This window comes from Martes martes (genome assembly GCF_963455335.1).
Source record: "Martes martes genome assembly, chromosome: Y".
Classification (NCBI taxonomy): Eukaryota; Metazoa; Chordata; class Mammalia; order Carnivora; family Mustelidae; genus Martes; species Martes martes.
In genome coordinates, this window is record NC_137907.1 from 18,276,568 (window position 1) to 18,293,706 (window position 17,139).

Sequence of the window (17,139 nt, forward strand, 5' to 3'; positions counted from 1 at the left end):
GACTTCCATGCATGGGGCCTCACAGGAGAGGGATGGACCACCATAATGTGTGTGTGCTTTCCAGTCTACATGAATCAAGGCAACGGGGACAAGAGACAAGGGAGGTGCACTTGAGACTCAGCCTCCCACGCTGTCTCCATTCCAGGCTGCACACCTCTTGTCCTGTGTCCCCTCTCATGTTCCTTCCCTAGCAAAGGCAATGCCAGATGTCTGTCATTGCATGAATGCCTCCCTGGAGTGAGAGTGGACATAGACATCATCCCCATGGTAGCTGAACAGATGGAAACCACAATCCAAGACAGTGGGGCTGCATATGAAATCCACTCTGCTGGAAACACATCAAGACCCGGTCAGGGATGGAATAGGTCTGCCCAAGTGTTTGCTTCCATATGCAGGTGTGTACGTGGAAGGCCATGCCTGTGTACCCCTTCCCATGGTGTTACATCCAGCTGCATATATGTGCTCCTGTGGGTACCCACAGAAACCTTGGTCTGCACACATGGGTGTGTAAGCACATGGCTGTACTAAATACTTCTAGCACCTTAGAATGCAGCTGGCATGAACTCTGCACATTTGGAACTGAGAAGTAAGGGATGTCAACCTCCCTGCTCCCACGATAGCATTCATCCAGCCACCCTAGGAGTGGAGCCACGGCATAGTGCCATGCATTAACTGCTGATACAGTAGACGGAGCCAAAGACCTATGCAAGGGCACAGAAGATGCTGTGGCCTCAAGAATTGGTATGGACCTGCCAGGAACACCTAGAGGATGAAGAATATGACAGGTACTTCTGTGTCCTGGGCACGGCACACGTGACTCTTTGATGACTGAGATGACTGAGACATGGTGTAAGAAACCCATCCATTCCTGTAATGCTGGGAGAGACCGGCTTGCATTGGCCCCAAACCAACTGCCCCAAGACTACTTTGTTGGCTCGAAGCCACACATCACATATTCTATCTCCACGTGTGGGGGCCAGCACTGAGGATGTGATGGCCCAGCCTGAAGTTCTGCTCACAGTCTGACCTGGTGGCCTGAAGAGGGAAGGCTAGGGAGGATGTGTTTTCCTCTGCAGGCCAGACGAGCCAGGAACCCCTTCCCATGGCATTCATGGTGTTGGCAGTATGCAACGCAAAATGCTCTATCTCTAGTAGTGAAGGTGCATGCATACGTGCTGCATGTCACCTGAGTGCCAGTCTCAGCTTCTTGCCATCCGGCCTTCCAAAGGGTGTACACTGTAGTCACCTGGTGGCAGAAAGCATGCCCCACTGCCCCCTATACAGGGTTAACCCAGGGATTGTCTCACAGGAGGGACATCCGGATTCACTTTGCTGTATGCCCTTGAATGCACGAAAGGCACACCTCCCTCTGTGCTCCATACAAAAACACTGCATGTCTGTGTGTGAATGTGTGTGCTGTGTCGGGGGGGGGCACCCAGCTTGGGACCCTTTCCCTAGTCACATGACCAGTAGCTAGTCACAGAGGGGAAGAAGGCTTTTTTTTTTTATTTTTGATTTTTTTGTGCTAGAAGCCATTTTTTAAAACTTTTTATTTCTTTTCAGCGTAACAGTATTCATTGTTTTTTCATCACACCCAGTGCTCCATGCAATACGTGCCATCCCTAATACCCCCCACCTGGTTCCCCCAACCTCCCACCCCACACCCCATCAAAACCCTCAGGTTGTTTTACAGAGTCCATAGTCTCTCATGGTTCACAACCCCTTCCAATTTCCCTCAACTCCATTCTCCTCTCCATCTCCCCATGTCCTCCATGTTATTTGTTATGCTCCACAAATAAGAGAAACCATATGATCCTTGACTCTCTCTGCTTGACTTAATTCACTCCGCATAATCGGGAAGAGGGCTTTTTATTCCTGGGAAAAGAGCTGCTCAGAGACGAATCTGCATGTTACTTCCTGAAGCCTTGATTTTCAAGAGATAGTGTGGCCAGAGAGCGGGGAGAGAAAGACCGAGAGGGGGGAAGAGGGAGAGCAGAGCATGGGGAAGGGACAGGCGGAGAGACGGATTGAGCACTCTCGGTCGCTCTTCTCCTGAGCAGCCAAGGACGTGGCCTGGGGGCAAACTGTGGCCGAACCCCCGCCCCCTAGCCCCGTGCCCCGAACAGGCAGACCGCTTCCGACCTCTGTCTCCTGGAATGGCCCTATTCCGCAATGCCTGGGCTGACGTTTCCACGCACGCTAGGCCAGGGTTCCCGGTGGTGCATACGCTGTCCTCAGTCTTGGACGATCGTGTTGGGGAAGGGCAAGGGACGGTTTCGCATTGACAGGCTACAAACACCGGGTGGAGAGCGGGCTGGAGGAGGCCACGGGATGGAGGGGAGGGGGTTGTGGGCCCTGGGGCCTGGGGCGCCTTAGGTAGAGCCCGAGGCCACCCTGGAGGAGGCGCACTGGCTGCCTCCCTGGCCGGCTCCCGCAGGGGGTGAGGGGCGGGGCCTGTGGCGGCCACGCCCACGGCCTTGCCGCTGGCAGCACCTGGGGTCCGGCCATTGTCCTGGGCGTGGATCAGGCCTCCTTCGCGCCGAGGCCCCACGCGTGCCACCTCCACCTCGGCCCCGTGGCCTCCTGGCCGGAAGCCCTTGTGCGCATGCGTCCCAGACTCCGGTGGCTTCTGCGAGGAGACGGCTGACGTGCCCCCTTCGCTGGGCCGCGGAGCTCCACTGCCGGGCCGCCTGCGGGAGCCGCGTGCTCACCCCTCCTGCTCCGTTCCTCCGCAGCTGCCCCAGCTGGGGGCCACATGGGACGCGGGACTGCCCCCCAATCCTGACCGACTCCGTCGAGGGAGGGGTCCATCGGGACGCGGCTGTCCGCGGACATATAGCCCCACCCCCAGAAGAGAGGCGAAGGTGCTGCTGGGCCTAGGCGTGGGGATGGCGGCAGAGCCAGCGCAGGACGAGGAGGGCCGTTGGGAGAGAGAGGGCGCCATCCTGGTGGTGGAGCTTGTGCTAGTGGGGGATGACGTAATGTTGGTGTGGCAGCTTGCGGTGGTCCAGGTGGCAGAGGACCCCGGGGAGACTGAGGAGGAGGACGAGGACGAGGACGACGAGGCTAGGGAGGTTGGCAGTGAGGCTGAAGTAGAGGGGGAGGCTGAGGAGGGCGAGGAGGCTGAGGAGGAGGAAGAGGAGGAGGAGGAGGAAGAGGAGGAGGAGGAGGAGCAGAGGGAGGAGGAGGATGAGGGTGTTGAGGATGAGGTTGCAGAGGTACCAGAGGTGCAGGAGGAGGAGGATGAGGAGGAGGAAGACAGGAGGGAAGAGGCCTGGGAGGAGAGCCAGAAGGAGCGAGAAGCGCAGGAGCTGCAGGAGAAGCAGGAAGGGGAAGAACGGCCAGAGGCACGGCCAGGTCCGCCCCCGTCCCCGCTCCAGGCCCTCGAGGCCCTGCAGTCAGAGCTGGAGCCCATGAACAAAGACGCCAGCAGGGCCTACTCTGGGCTCAAGCTCAGGTTCTGGCAGAGGCGACGGCGTCACCTGGACCACCGAAGCGCCCTCATCCGGGGCATCCCTGGCTTCTGGGCCAAGGCTGTATCCTTGATACCTTCACGGAGGGACCCCGATGTGGCCGGGCTAGCGCAGGAGACTCCTGTGGCAGGGGGCCTGCGTTGTGGTGGCCTGGCTCATGCCTCGGTGATCACGACAGTTTCGAATCCCTGCTTCCGGGTGGGGGTCCCTGGTGGGGCCGCAGGTTGCCCTCGATGTGCCGGGGAGGGGGCCGTGGGTGGGCAGGGAGGTCACCGAGGATTTCCAGCTTTCTGTGTTAGTGCCCAGCAGGGAATTACCTAACTAACTAATGCAGCAGGCCGTGCGGGGGCGCAGGGGCCCTTGACACAATCTGTGAGGTGGAGTGGGTCCCGGTGGTAGGAGGGGAGATGCAGGGCGCACTTGCTGTGCAGACCTGCTCTGTTGTTGTAGCTCTTTCTTCTCCAGCCCTCGGAGAGTCCTTGACCCGAAGCAGTTTGTGAACCACCCGCAGATGTCAGCCATGCTCAGTGAGCAAGATGAAGGCATACTTGGCTCCATGACGGATTTGAAGGTCTGGCCCGGGAGATGGAGGCCCGGCCTGGGGGATGGGAGAAGAGGGGGTAACAGAAGCGATTCCTCCCCAAGGCCAGGAGGGGAAGGGTCTGCTGGACAGAGATCTCAACCCTCTCCCCCACTTTGCCGCCCGGCAGGTGGAGGAACTCGAGTCTCCCCGTGATGGCCGCAAGATCCTGCTCTTCTTTCGCGAGAACTCCTACTTCCGCAACGACGTCGTTGAGAAGGAGTATGTCCTCAGGGCTGCTGGTAAGGGGCCTCTGCGTGGATGGGCGGCAGCAGGTGGAGGCGGCAGGGTTGAACCTGATGCATCATCCAGCGCCTTCGCACGGACCCTTCCTCTTGCAGGGTACGAGCCGTCTCATTCCACTCCCATCCAGTGGCACCACTGTTACGAACAGGAGGCCTGTAGCCGCAGACGCCACAAGAGCAGCCTTAACTTCTTCAGCTGGTTCTCTGACCACAGCTTTGCCGGGCCTAGCAGGATAGCTGAGGTGGGTCCCTGTGACAAACCGCGCACGTGAACCTGCCTGTGCTCCCCAGCGGACTGGGATGTGCATCTGAGCCCTGCCCCGTTTCCCCTGCCAGATCATCATGGACGACCTGTGGCCCGATCCCCTGCAGTACTACGTGAGGAAGAAGGCCCCAGCAGAGGGAACTGAGAGGAGGGCAGGTGAGACGCCCAGGGCGTGGGTGCTGAAAATGCTCCGTGCGGCTCCGTGGGAGCTGGGCTCCGCAAATGCAGAAACGGAGGCTTAGAGGAACACTCAAGAGGCGGTGACCCCGTGTCCAAAGGGCATCACCGTGAGTCGGGGAGGGCGGTGTCAAACTGGTTCTGCCTGGGAAGCTTGAGGCAGGCGGGTCAGGCAACACCCGTGAGCAGAGCCGGAGAAGCAGTCGGCTCAGCAGCTGCCTTGCGGGAAGTGCCACTCCCTGGCCGTGAACTCCTGCCCTCAGGTCTCCTCGCCACCGCCTCAGCTTTGAGCCCACCTAAGCACCTCTTGCCAGCCTTGGCGCAGATGTCTGCGTTCCCTGGCGTAAAGGCTCATGCGTCACCCCGTCACTTTTGTGTGTTCATCGGTAGAGTCCTCCCAGTCATCTCCCTGGGCAATCTCCTGTGCCCACCGCAATCAGCCAGAGAACACTGGAGAGCGTGCACAGATACCGTTGCTATGTGGGTGGAGGAAATGTAGGGGGATCGCCATCAAGGGCCGGGGAGAGGGGCAGGGGAGAATGGCCTCCGTTCCCCGAAAGGGCCTTGAAACCCTCAAGCAAACCTGCGTGTGGCCCGTAGAGGATACTCACCGGCCGCCTCATGTGTGCCCGGGTGACTGTGTGCCCGTGTGTCTGTGTCTGTGTCTCCGTCTCTCCCAGGGAACTTGAGCATGTTGAGGTGAATACGCAGAAGCCTTGCCCTTGACCCGGAAAGAGTCCAGGACCTTCAGATGGAGCCGGATGATCAGCCTGGTCCCTCCCACAGGGAACACCTCCAGTCTGGTGCCTGGGAGAAACACAGGGCCGATTGAGGCCCCCTGTAAAAATACTGAAATGTGGAAAAACGACGTCAACCGTGTTTATGTGTGTTACTGTGTGTACGCTCACACACGGTCGTCTTCATGGAAAGGGGCAGGTGGGGAGCCTGAGCTCATGGGATTCCCGTCGATGCTTACTACTCTGCCCCGGCATCCTTATTCCGTGGAAGGGGTGGGGCCGTATGCTGGCCCAGAGGTCCAGGTCACACGAGCTCTGGGACTGCATCCCAGCGTGGCAGAGGTCCTTCCCCTAGGGATGGTGGAGGTGGGCAGGGAGAGGAGATGAGCGAAAGGCCAGCTAACAGGGCCCATGCCTTCCCTGGGGAAATGACAGAGGTCAAAGAAAGGGAAGGACAAGCCAGGGCCAAACATGTCCAGTGTCAACTTTTGGTGGATGGCGATGACCGTCTCCCAGAGATGCTCCCTGGTGGATGACCTCAGACACAGCACGGGTGGGACTGTAGTTTCATTACTCCGTTGAACCCCAGTGCCAGGGCTCTCCTTTCTTCTAAACAAGGGGCCCAGGCCCTTGCTGACACAGTCATCCTCTCAGCCCCAGATACAGCGGGAGCGAGTGGGGGCCAGGCCCTGTGGAGGGACTGTCGGAGAGGGGAAAGTGGGAGGAGGGAAGGTAGGAAAGATCACCCTGTCGTTCTGGCCCAGGTAGCTGGGCGGAAGCATAAATTGCAGGGAAAGGCGCGTGGGCGCGCACACACACGCACGCGCGCGCACACACACACGAACACCATCGGGTTCCAACCGCCCTAAGCCACAGAATATTTAGCCACTCACATACACTGACACATCCACTCAGGAGCAGAGCCAACACCCCCCAGCCAACACACAGTGATTCAGTCACCCTCATGTCCTGACACGCACACACTCACTCACCCTCCCAGGCACACAACCTTCACCCACTCACATGTCCAGAGACACGCTCACATACTGACAACCCCACGCAGCCCCGTGATCCCCACTTCCCGGCTTCCCTAGGACGTTGGCTTGGGGTCCCCCAGATGGTCAGCAGAGGAGAGGGCAGAGTATTGCTGAATGCGAGACCCAGGACACCCGCCCGTGTGCTGTCTGTCCCGTGCTGACCCCGAGGCTGATCTGCCTCCTTCTCCGTGGTCTGAAGGCAGGTGCCCAATGCCCTCTATCCGGTTAGACCCCAAAAGGGAAATGCCACCAAAGGGCACCCCTAGTCCTCACCAACACCCCACGGAGCACGCTCCCCTGGTTAAGGGCCAAGTGCGCGCAGGCTGCTTTGACCGTGTAGGGCACCGTCCATCTTCTGAGGTCTTGGCCTCACTCCTCCCACTTTCAAATTCTTTGTGACTTTGGGACTCAGAGGCCAGTCTCTTGCACGGAGCATAGATGTGGCCAGCTTTTCAACACCTGCCCGTTCTGCTGTCGTCCACATCTTACTCCAGTGCTGTGAAGCCCCGTTACTGACCAGCCCCGTTACTGACACAGGGCAGTCCACAATCACAGTACTTGGTGTCTGTGTACTCCCTGGCTGTTTCCACCCTCTATTCCTCCGTGACTTCCCCATTTGCTGTCTCATGTTTTCGGGAAACATGACAGCTGCCCTGGTTGACACCACTGGATTCAGCTCTGCTCAGCCGACTTGTTGCTTCCCCACGCGTGGGTGGCCCCTTCCTCACAGGCGATGTGTCCTTTGGGTCTACATGCCTCGCAAAGTATGAATTCAGCTGGGGGCAGACCAGTCCTTGCCTCCCCGCCTCCGCCCTTCCTCGCCGCGCCCTGCCTGTCTCTCCCTCCCCATCCCTGCGCACGGCTCTCCCTCCTGCCCCTGTCCCTCTCTTCCCTCTCTCCCTCCCTCCCATTCCCCCTCTCTCCCCCAGCTCTTCTTCTCCTTCTGGGCTTCTCTCCCTCTCCTCCCAGTCTCCCTCTCCTCCCCCTCCCCCTGTCACCACCCCAGCCTTCTCCCTCTCCAAGGCTGTGCTCCTGTTCCTGCGGTAACACCAGAGGAGCCTCCTCTAGTGGTTTGGGCAAGGTTGCAAGTGCTGGGTCAGTTTGGATTGTACCAGTAATTCCAAAGTCTGAGCTGTCTCACGGACTGTCTCAGACATTTGTTTCTTCGCCCCATAGACAGCCATGCATCTTACTCCCTGCAGGGGCGTTTGTGACACTTGTTGCGACCACAGCCCCTGCACTTAACGCCAAGGGAGTTCCTCCTGCGTCTTTCTGGTCAAAATCCCCCAGGACACACCGACCCACTCCTTCTAATGGAGGCCCTCCCACGATGCAACCGCAACGCTGGTGGCCTTGCCATCACCCACGAGGCCTTCCCTGACACCTCAGGCGGCAAGCATCCTATCCCGCCACAGCACCCGCCCCCGCCCCCCGGAGCAGACCTCTGTGAGGTGTGGTCTTGTCTCAAAGGACCGACGTGGGGAGTACCAGAGAAAGGGCACTTGGGCTGTGCATGCTCACTTGGCCATCCCCTCCCCGCACGGTACTCCACTCAGCCACCGACACAGTCTAAGGGAGAACTTGGAGCGGAGCTGGAAGAAAGACACAAGAGCCCTTGCATGCAAGTCAGGTGGAGAAGGAGAACGCAACGAGGAAAAGAGACACAGAAACAAAGCGAAAGGGGCCGCTCAGAGGAAAGCACCTTGGGAGCAAGTTTTACCACTGGCTTGGGCAGAGGAATTTGCAGAGTTTCTCTTTGGACTGAAAGCCTGGCCCAGTCGCATGCTGCCCAGTCGCAATCACGGACCTCACCGGGGCCGGCTTAGCAGCTCTGTAGGCACCCCGGTGACCAGGGACCTCGGCTCTTTGCAGAGTAACTTCAGGGAAAGTACTTGGCGTGCAGTTCCCTTCTCTTCCGGAAAGCTGGGGCGGGGGATGGGGGGTGGGGGGCTGGGGAGGCGGATGGCCCCTGCACGCAGCATTTGGCGGCGGGCTCCTGGCGCCGTGCACCACCGGGCAGGCCCAGGGCGAAAGCCACGTGGCAGTGACGGGGCGCAGGTGGGGCAGCAGCTGATGCCCCCCGGGCTCTCCCCCAGGTCCCCTAAGAAGGAGCGTGGGAGACTTTCGCGCGGCGGGCACACTCGGCATTCAGCCGCCGGATTTCAATTCCTGGCGCCAGCCGAGGGGCCCCAGACGGACGGACGAGAAAGGGACGAGTGGGGCTGGGATACCACGGCACTTGCGGGAAAGGCCTGACAGGGGTCTCTGAAGAGAACGTTTGGGGTTGAGAGGCGCGGAGGCCACCGCGGTGGAGGGGCTCGGGCGGGCTCCCGGGCGGGCTCTGGCGCGGCCAAGGGACATGGCGGGTGGTGGCCACGCCCACTGCCCTGGCACGGGTTAGACCCGGGAGCACGCCGCGTCCTGCGCGGGGCTCGGGGGCTCCATCCGGCCCAGGCCGCATGCGTGCCTCCCCCCGCCCCACACCCCTGAGCCGCCCGTGTCTGCCCCATCACTGCCCGCCCCGGGGGCCTGTGCGCATGCGTGCCCCAGGCCCGCGCACTCTGCTAGGCGCTGCCGCCCAGCGGCGTTCCTGGGCGCTGCAGCTGAAGCTGCCGGTGCCGCCTCCGTCGCCTTCAGTCCCCAGCGGCCGGCGCTCAGGGCCAGGGCCACATGGAGAGTGAGTCGAGGTCCGGGGAAGGCGGGGCTGCCCCAGAATCCTGGAGCACCTTGGTCGCAGACGGGAGCGGTGAGGAGGCGGGGGCCCTCAGGGAGACCGGCTCCTGCGGGCACGCGGGGGCGCTTCTGGCCCTCGAGGCTGCGGGGGTGGTGGCAGAGGCTGTGCGGGAAGCTGAGGCCCAGGGGGGCACAGAGGAGGCCGGCGCGGGGCCGGAGTTGGTGCTGGTGGTGGAGGTGGTGGCGGTGGAAGTCGAGGAGGTGCTGGCGGCGGAAGACGAGGAGGTGCTGGCGGTGGAAGTCGAGGAGGTGCTGGCGGTGGAAGTCGAGGACGTGCTGGCGGCGGAAGACGAGGAGGTGCTGGCGGCGGAAGACGAGGAGGTGCTGGCGGCGGAAGTCGAGGAGGTGCTGGCGGCGGAAGACGAGGAGGTGCTGGCGGCGGAAGACGAGGAGGTGCTGGCGGCGGAAGACGAGGAGGTGCTGGCGGCGGAAGACGAGGAGGCGGCGCAAGCACAGCAGGTCGAGAGGCCGAAGGAGCTGTGGCAGGCAGAGCCTGTGCCCCGGCCCGACCCAGCCGGGGCCGCACTTGCCGCGCTGGAGGTGGTTCAGGAAGCGCTCCGCTCTGTGGATGCCCAAGCCTCCAGGGCCTACTTGCGGCTGAAGCGCAGGAGGAATCGGAAGCGCAGTGGTCACCTGGCTCGAAGAAGGGCCATCATCCAGGGCATCCCTGGCTTCTGGGCACACGCCGTATCCTTCAGCCTGCTGGCTGGGTTTGGGCACCTGTGGAGGAGAGTGGGAGCAGGGCAGCAGGGTGCAGAGCCTCAGCCAGGGGCAGGAGAGCTGCGGGGATGGGCCTCGCTCCCCCAGCCGTGGGCCCCAGGCCTCTAGCGCTGGGCACCTCGCGGCAGTAGGCCGCCCAGGCAGCAGTGGGCCCAAGGCGGGAGCAGTGGCCCCAGCCTTCTCCTGCACAGCAGAGGGGCAGGGGCCAGCAGAGGGTGGTCCCAGAGGAGGTGGGTGCGGGGAGGGAGTGGGCGTTGGGGGGAAAGGCAGGGGCTGGGACCTGTGCAGTGCTGCCTGAGCAGAAGGTCCGGGCCAGTGCTTTGGGGCTGCAGCACCCCAACAGGCCTCTGCGGTCGCGGAACCCGGGTCAACACTCTGGACTCCTAGTGAAGCCCGGTCCCACTTGGCTCAGAGCAGATGCTGCAAGGAAAGGATTTGGGGGGTGCGTGGGGCAGATGGAGAGGCTGCGCGCCTCCTTCCCGGTCCTTCCCAACCTGTCTTTTTGGCGAGGTCACGGCAGACCTAGAGTTCTGTGCGCTTGCACTCATTGAGGGTCAGTCAGCGGGCTGGCCGACTTCAGCGGCCCCCGGGGCCCTGGACACGGTTCAGGGGTGCTACAAACTCTGTCTCCGCAGGTGCTACTGAGGCGGGCCGAGGCCCCTGGCCCAGGTGCTCACAGACACGTTTCCTGCCTCCCTGCCTCTCCGTCTCCACGTCCCCCACCCTGGCTCGCTCTCTCCCCCCCTGCCGTCCCTCTGCAAGTCTCTTCCTCGGGGTTTGGGTGTCTCTGTCTCTCTCTCTCTCCTCCTTCGCGCCCCATCCTCCCACACTACCCCTTTCCTCCCTCTCTTGCTGACCCTGCCAGGCTCTTGCTTGGCACCCTGGCTGTGCAGCCATGCTGCAAGTGAGCGGAGCAGCCCCCTTGTGGGCACAGAAGGTCCCTCAAGAGCCCAGGGCTTCAGGGGAGCACACAAGCAAACACGGCCGTGAGCGGGGGACCGAGCCCATCCAGACATCCAGCGTGGTGACTGACCGCCTCCTGGCCCAGCCGGCCCCGGGCACAGGCCAGACGGACTTGGGAAGGCAAAGCAGGCAGGCTCTTGGCCTCGCCCTGTTGATCCTCCAGCCCAGCGCCACCCCAGGGCAGAGCATGGGTGACGAAAGGGCAAGCGCTGAGGAGGCTGGGAGTGTGGCGGTGCCTTCTGTTTGTGCACAGGCCCCATTCGGTCCCTGGCTCTCGGTCGGGAAGGGCCGGGGGGTTCCCGGGTGGTTCCCGGTTCTCTTTCCGGAGCACTTGCCGTCGAGGCTCCTTGACCCAAGGCAGATCCTGAATCACCCGCAGATATCAGCCGTGACAGGTGACCAGGACGCAGACCTGCTCAGCTACATGACCAATTTAGAGGTTAGCCCTGGAGACGGAGGCCGGCGGTGGTGCCTTGGGAGTGGGGTTGCAGCTGGAGGGGCTGCGGCAGGGTTGCTCAGAGCCGCGCTCAGTCCCCTTCCCCCTCCCCGTCCTCTCGCTTTGCTGGGCCAGGTGGAGGAGCTGGTTCATCCCAAGTACCACTGCAGGCTGATGTTTTCCTTTGGGAGCAACCCCTACTTCCAGAACGACGTGATCGTTAAGGAGTATCACCTGAGCATCGCCGGTAGGAGTGGGCCTGAGTTTCAGGGGAGCTGGCGGAGGGCCGCCGGGCTCGTGGGCCCTGGGAATGGGAAGGGAGGTGTATGGGGTCCTGGGGGCGGGGGAGGGATTTGGCACAGGAGGGGGAGAGGTTGTAGGTTGGGAGCGAGAGCGGGCGTGGGGCCCTGGCCATGGACGGCCTCCCTTAAGTTTCCTCGTCCTGCAGGATATAGGGCGACTCGTTGCACCCCAGTCCCGTGGTTCTGGGATGAGGAACGTGGAGGTGCCAGCCGCAGGCGAGACAGCAGCAGCCTGAACTTCTTCAACTGGTTGTGTGACCCCAGCTGCCCGGGGCCCAACAGGATGGCCGAGGTGAGGCCCCTGCAGCCTTCGTCCGCAACGGTGATGCTGGGGCCCCGGCTGCTGGGGACCGGGGCCGGGGGCCCCACGCTCACCTGGCCTTTTTTCCCCTCCCAGATCATCATCGAAGAGCTGTGGCCCAATCCCTTGCAGTACTACCCTAGGCCGGAAGGTGGCCTCTGGGAGTGAGCTGAGAGGAAGACCTGTCGGTAAGGAGCCCCGAGGGCTGGGTCCTGAACTGTGTGGGGAGGGTGCCCGGGGACAGTCAGTTTCATGGCGGGGAAACTGAGGCTCAGAGGAGCCTGGGCCCACGCAGCAGCTGGCAGTGTGGGAAGTGAGCCTGGGGCCACTCAGAGCACACCCACAGGGCGGAGGAGGTGTCTGGTCCGGCAGGTGCCTGCCCCCCATGCTGTGTGCCGGCAAATCCCTGCTCAATCGGGCGAAGCAAGGCTTCGCCACCGCCTTTTCCTGAACTGTCTCCCGTGGCTGTCGGCCCCTCTCTCGGTCCTCCTGCCAACGCCTTCAGTTGGGGATGGCCGGCCTATCTTGGGGAGTCGGGCTCCTTGTCCCGTCCCCGTCGTGGGCCACGACTCCCGGGCTGCCCTCCACGTTCCTGAGCACCGCCTGGCCTCCCGCAGCCATACGGACATCCTGGGAAATGGCCCTAGGCCGTCCACAGGAGGGTCGTGGCGCCCTCGCTGGGGAGGAACAGGGATCCCACGGGGACGAGGCGGGCTCGCAACATCACGTTGGCGATCCCGGCAGCATGTGTTTTCACAAATAGCTAAGATTTTTGTGTGTGTTTTCCTGTTTGTCTCTGTGTGTGTGTGATGCGTGTGTGTATGTGTCGGGGCATGGCCGCTGTGTGGAAGTGGACATCAGAGAGCACCCGAGTTTGACCACCGAGACGAATTTGATGAGGCCTCCACCGTTGAGAGACATGGATGGGCTCGTCTCCGTGGTGCTCTGCCTGCACGGGACAGAAACAGGGACAAGGATCAGCAGGGGCGGCGCTAGAGAGTATCCTGCCCAATGCTGCAGGGACAGGGGGAAGGGCCATAAACAAGTTACAGAGCCCTTTGGGTCCATGTGTCGGCTTCTGTCGGGGGCACGGGAAATGGCAAGGAGGAAATCAGCCTGGTGGGATCCTCCAGCCCCCATCCTGTTGGATTCCATGGGTGGGCGTGATGGAGAGCTTGGGGGCCGGGCGCAGCAGGGCTGGGCCTGGGGAGAGAACCCCACCCTTCCTAGGCAGGATCTGGCCGAGGAGGGGAAAAAGGTGGAGCTCTCCTGGTGAAGTCTTGTTCTTTAGAGCAGGGGGCCCAGGAGGGTCCAAGGTGCTCCCGAGCGGGGCCCTGGTGCCCCCTTGGCTCCTCGCACCACCATATTCACATCGCTTGGAGAGCTTTTCCAAGTTCCCCTGCTCCTGGAAGTGTGCCCTGCGTTGCTGAGATGCGAGGCCATGCATGCTTCTGGTCAGGTCCAGCACAAACCCAAGGGTCCCGGCAGGACCAAGGGGGAGGCGGTCCCTCACCGTCCCTGTGGACCCCAGACCCTCCTGCAGGTAACACCACCCACCGCAGGGGACAGTTCCACGGATATGTGAGGGTACGCCAGTGTGGTCCACAGGCTGTGTGACATCGTGAGTGTGCTGTGTGTGAGGGAGCAGCTGTGGGCGGGTCCGCATCCGTGTGTGTGTGTGTGTGTGTGTGTGTGCGCGCGCATTTTCAAGCACCTCTGGCCACCTGAGCATTCCTCTGAGCTGAGGACCATGTGTGTATGATTCTGCACGTGTGTGTGTGGACTTGCATGTCCTCTTTTGCTCCCCTGTGTGCAGGCCGTCATGGGTGCGTGGGCGCTTAGCTTGTGTGTCTCGCATGTGTGTGCGCGTGGGTGACCAGGGTGTATGCCTGCATCCCGGAGACTGGATGTGTTTATGTTTTGCGTCTGTGTGTGTGCACACCCATGGGTGAGTGTGTTGCGAGGCCTCGAGTGACTGCATGCACACCGGCGCCGTGTGGGCGTGTTCACGTGTGCTGCAGGTGCATGCCGGCGTGTGCACACGTGTGTCTCTGAGTGTGGCCACGTGTGCTTGCCTCATGTGTGGGTGGAGGCTTCAGGTGCACGCACGCGAGAGTGTGTGGCGAGTGTGAACGTGTGTGTGCTGGACGCCGTGTGTGTAGGTGTCTGTTTCTTGGTTGTGTGTTCCCGTGAGCAGGACTGTGGTTTTGCGTGGCCGAGTGTCATGCCTGCGAGGTGGTTCCGTGCATTTTTTTGCGTAGGTGTGTGCTTCTACGCACAGAGGCATGTGTGTATGCGTGCACGCAGAATTCTGTATGCCTGGGTGAGGTGAGTGGTGTGTATTCGGTGCGTATGCATTTCCAGGCACCGCTGGGTGTGTGACCCTGCAGGGCTACGCATACAAGGCTGTGTGCCGTAGTCCTTGCCTGGGAGTGTTTTGTGTGCATACCCTTGTGTGCCCACAGATTCCTGTGGTGTGTTTGGGGACTTGCAGGCCCAGGGGTTATTGTGGTTTTGGGTGTGTACCTGTGTGTGTAGGTGTCGCCACCCTTGCAAGCCTCAGTGCGGAGACTCTGTGTGTGTGTGTTTTTCTGTGCGTGTGTGTGTGCGCGCGCGTGTAGGCATGTCTCTGTGTGAGGGGATAAGTGGGAATGCCTCTGTGCCATCGAGCAGGTGTATTCACTGTGTGTCTCCTCTACTGTAATCAGTGTGTGTGTTTGTGTGTATGGGGACATTTGGAAATGCCCTTATGCCGTAGACTATGTGTTTTCATTGTGTGTCTCCTCTTCACTAAGCAACGTCTGCGTGTGTGTGTGTGTGTGTGTATGTGTGTTTCTCTGGGGCCTTCTTTGTACACAGTTGTGCTGGAGAGTTTGGTGTGTGTTGTGGGTACATGTTTCCATGTGAACTTGTGTATCCAGTTGTAGGGCTGAGGGTGCATGTCTCTGTGACATGAGATAGGTTGTGCAGGGAGTGCATGTGGGTTTGCGTGGGCTTAAGCGCGTGTGCACGTACGTGCGTGTGAGTGTAGCGGTTGACTGTGCATTTCTATATCAGGGAGGACGTGTGGTTTTCTCACATGTGTCTGAATCCTCAGGGCGTGCGCGTATGAGTGTGTGTTTTGGACCCTTGAGAATGCCTGCGTGTCAGATTCTGTGGATGTTTCTGGATTGCGGGGGATCACGGGCATACTTCCTTTTTGAGCAGGTCAACTGCGTACGCCTGTGCCGGAGACCTTGTATGGGTTGTCTGTGTGTACGTGTGCTTGCAAGCGCACGTGTGTGTTGGTGTACTGTGTGTGGTGTGCTCTGTGTGATTGCAGAAGCATGAACCTGTGTGTGTGTGTTTGTGTGCCTGTTTGAGTGGCTACGTGTGTGTTCCTGTATGACACAGACCATGTGTTTTACTTACATGCTTCTGTACCCTCAGGGCTATGTGTGAGTGTGTCGTGCTCAGATGTAACGTCGTGAGTAGCGTATGCCTGCGTGCTGGAGTTTGTGGATGTGTTGGGGTGTGTGTGTTAGTGTTCTTGGGCACACCCGTGTAATGGTTTTTATGGTGGTGCCACATGCGTATGCCTGTGCCGGACACCTCGTGTGAATTGGGTCTGTTCTGGGTGTTTTTGCAAGCACCTATGTGTCTGCAGGCAAGGGATGGTGTGCATGCTTCAGATCAACATGAGCGAGTGTGTACACAGTGTGTACAGTGGGTTCGAGGAGAGTATGTGTGTGTGTGTGTGTGTGTGTGTGTGCACACTTGATGGGCTACTTGTGTGTTCCAGGATGACGTAGACCATGGGTTTTGCTTACGTGCTTCTCTATCCTCAGGGGAGTGTGTGTGTGGTTGCGTGTGTTCTGTGTGTGTGTGTGTGAGTGTGCATGCTCAGATGTGTTGGCGTCAGTTGTGTATGCCTCTGTGCCAGGGGTTTTTGATGTGGTCATTTCCGTGTGTGAGTATGATGGTTCCGCGACACACGTGTGTATGTATTTTGGGGCCGGGACTGTATGTGTAGGCCTTTGCCGGAGACCTTCTGTGAGTCGTATGCATTGTGTGTGTGTGTCTGTGTTTGTGTTTACAAGCCCCTATGTGTCTGTATGCAAGGGCTGCTGTTACAAGCCTGAATTTAATACCGATGAGTGTGAGTTTAGTGTGTTCAGTAGGTTTCCTTGAGCGTGTGTGTGTTTGTGTGTGTGCGTGTGTGTGAATGGAGCTTGTGGGTGTGTGTTTGCATTTTCGTGTGTGTGTGTGTGTGTGTGTGTGTGTGTGTCTGTGCACATGTGTCATCTCCACGCCTTTGTATCAGAGATAATGTGTGGGTGCGTGTAGCATGTGCATGTGTTTGCACGAACACACGTGTCTTGTATGTCACTCTGTGTTTAGATGAAAATGTGAGTCTGGTTACGTGTGGCCTCATGCACGCCTGGGTGCCGTGAGTCTGTGTGTGGGGGGGGTATGCATGTGCCATCTCGATGACTTGGTTTCAGGGATCATGTGTGGGTGTGCAGGGTATGTGCGTGTGTTTGGACGAGCACAGACGCATCACGTGTTTCTCTGTGTTTAGAAGAACACGTGAGTGTGATTTTGTGTGGCCTCATGCACGTCTGGGTGTCGAGAGTCTGTGTGTGTGTGTGAGTGTGTGTGTCTGTGATGTGTGCCCAAGCCTTTGGACAGGGTCACGTGTGTATGAGTGTGTTGGGAGTCCCTGGTCGGGAAAGGAGAGGGCCCATGGCACTTCCCGCTCTGCTGATTATGGAGAAAGGGGCCAGTGGCGGAGTGCAGCCACGTCCCTCCTGACACACAGACCTTGTGTGCATTCCATGGTTACTCAGGGTTCTCTGTCCCCTCTCGCCGCAAAACGCACACGGGCCAAGGCAAGGCAGGCACGTGTCAAGCACACCACCCATCGAGGCAGCTTGCACGGATGGTGCCGGTGTGGGAAAACCCTAGGGGTCTCAGTGTGTGTTACAGAGGGGCTCAAACCTTGTACCCGCCTCTGTGTTGATTAGCCAAAGGCAGCAAAGAATAAGAAAGAATCCGTGAGCAGCACGTTCCTCCAGAGGAAAGAGCCCTGCGGGGAGCTCTCCTCCCAGTAGAAAGGCCATCCTGGACTCTGTTCTTCTCCTGTTTGGGCCGGTCTTGTCCACCTCCTGTGTACCAGGCGGGGAGGACG

At 60.2% G+C, this 17,139-nt stretch overlaps 2 protein-coding genes across 3 annotated transcripts; both read left to right on the forward strand.

Moving 5' to 3' along the window:
- Window positions 1-769: 769 nt before the first annotated feature.
- On the forward strand, window positions 770-5,618 carry LOC308337788 (testis-specific Y-encoded protein 10-like; the record flags this gene model as incomplete). The annotated part of the gene is made up of 7 exons (XM_080795986.1): window positions 770-785; window positions 3,217-3,536; window positions 3,967-4,044; window positions 4,184-4,295; window positions 4,395-4,540; window positions 4,635-4,719; window positions 5,421-5,618. The coding sequence occupies 7 exons, from the start codon at window positions 770-772 to the stop codon at window positions 5,441-5,443; spliced, it is 780 nt and encodes a 259-aa protein (XP_080652112.1). The 3' UTR covers window positions 5,444-5,618.
- A 2,999-nt stretch (window positions 5,619-8,617) lies between these two features.
- LOC308337768 (testis-specific Y-encoded protein 8-like) lies at window positions 8,618-13,026 on the forward strand. Of its 2 annotated transcripts, none has more exons than XM_080795965.1 (6): window positions 8,618-9,934; window positions 11,292-11,369; window positions 11,502-11,613; window positions 11,815-11,960; window positions 12,066-12,157; window positions 12,821-13,026. In XM_080795965.1, the coding sequence occupies exons 1-5, from the start codon at window positions 9,185-9,187 to the stop codon at window positions 12,135-12,137; spliced, it is 1,158 nt and encodes a 385-aa protein (XP_080652091.1). In that variant the 5' UTR covers window positions 8,618-9,184; the 3' UTR covers window positions 12,138-12,157; window positions 12,821-13,026. The 2 variants fall into 2 exon arrangements, with proteins under 2 accessions (XP_080652091.1, XP_080652092.1); XM_080795966.1 differs by having other exon boundaries at window positions 12,831-13,025.
- The last annotated feature ends 4,113 nt before the right edge of the window (window positions 13,027-17,139 follow it).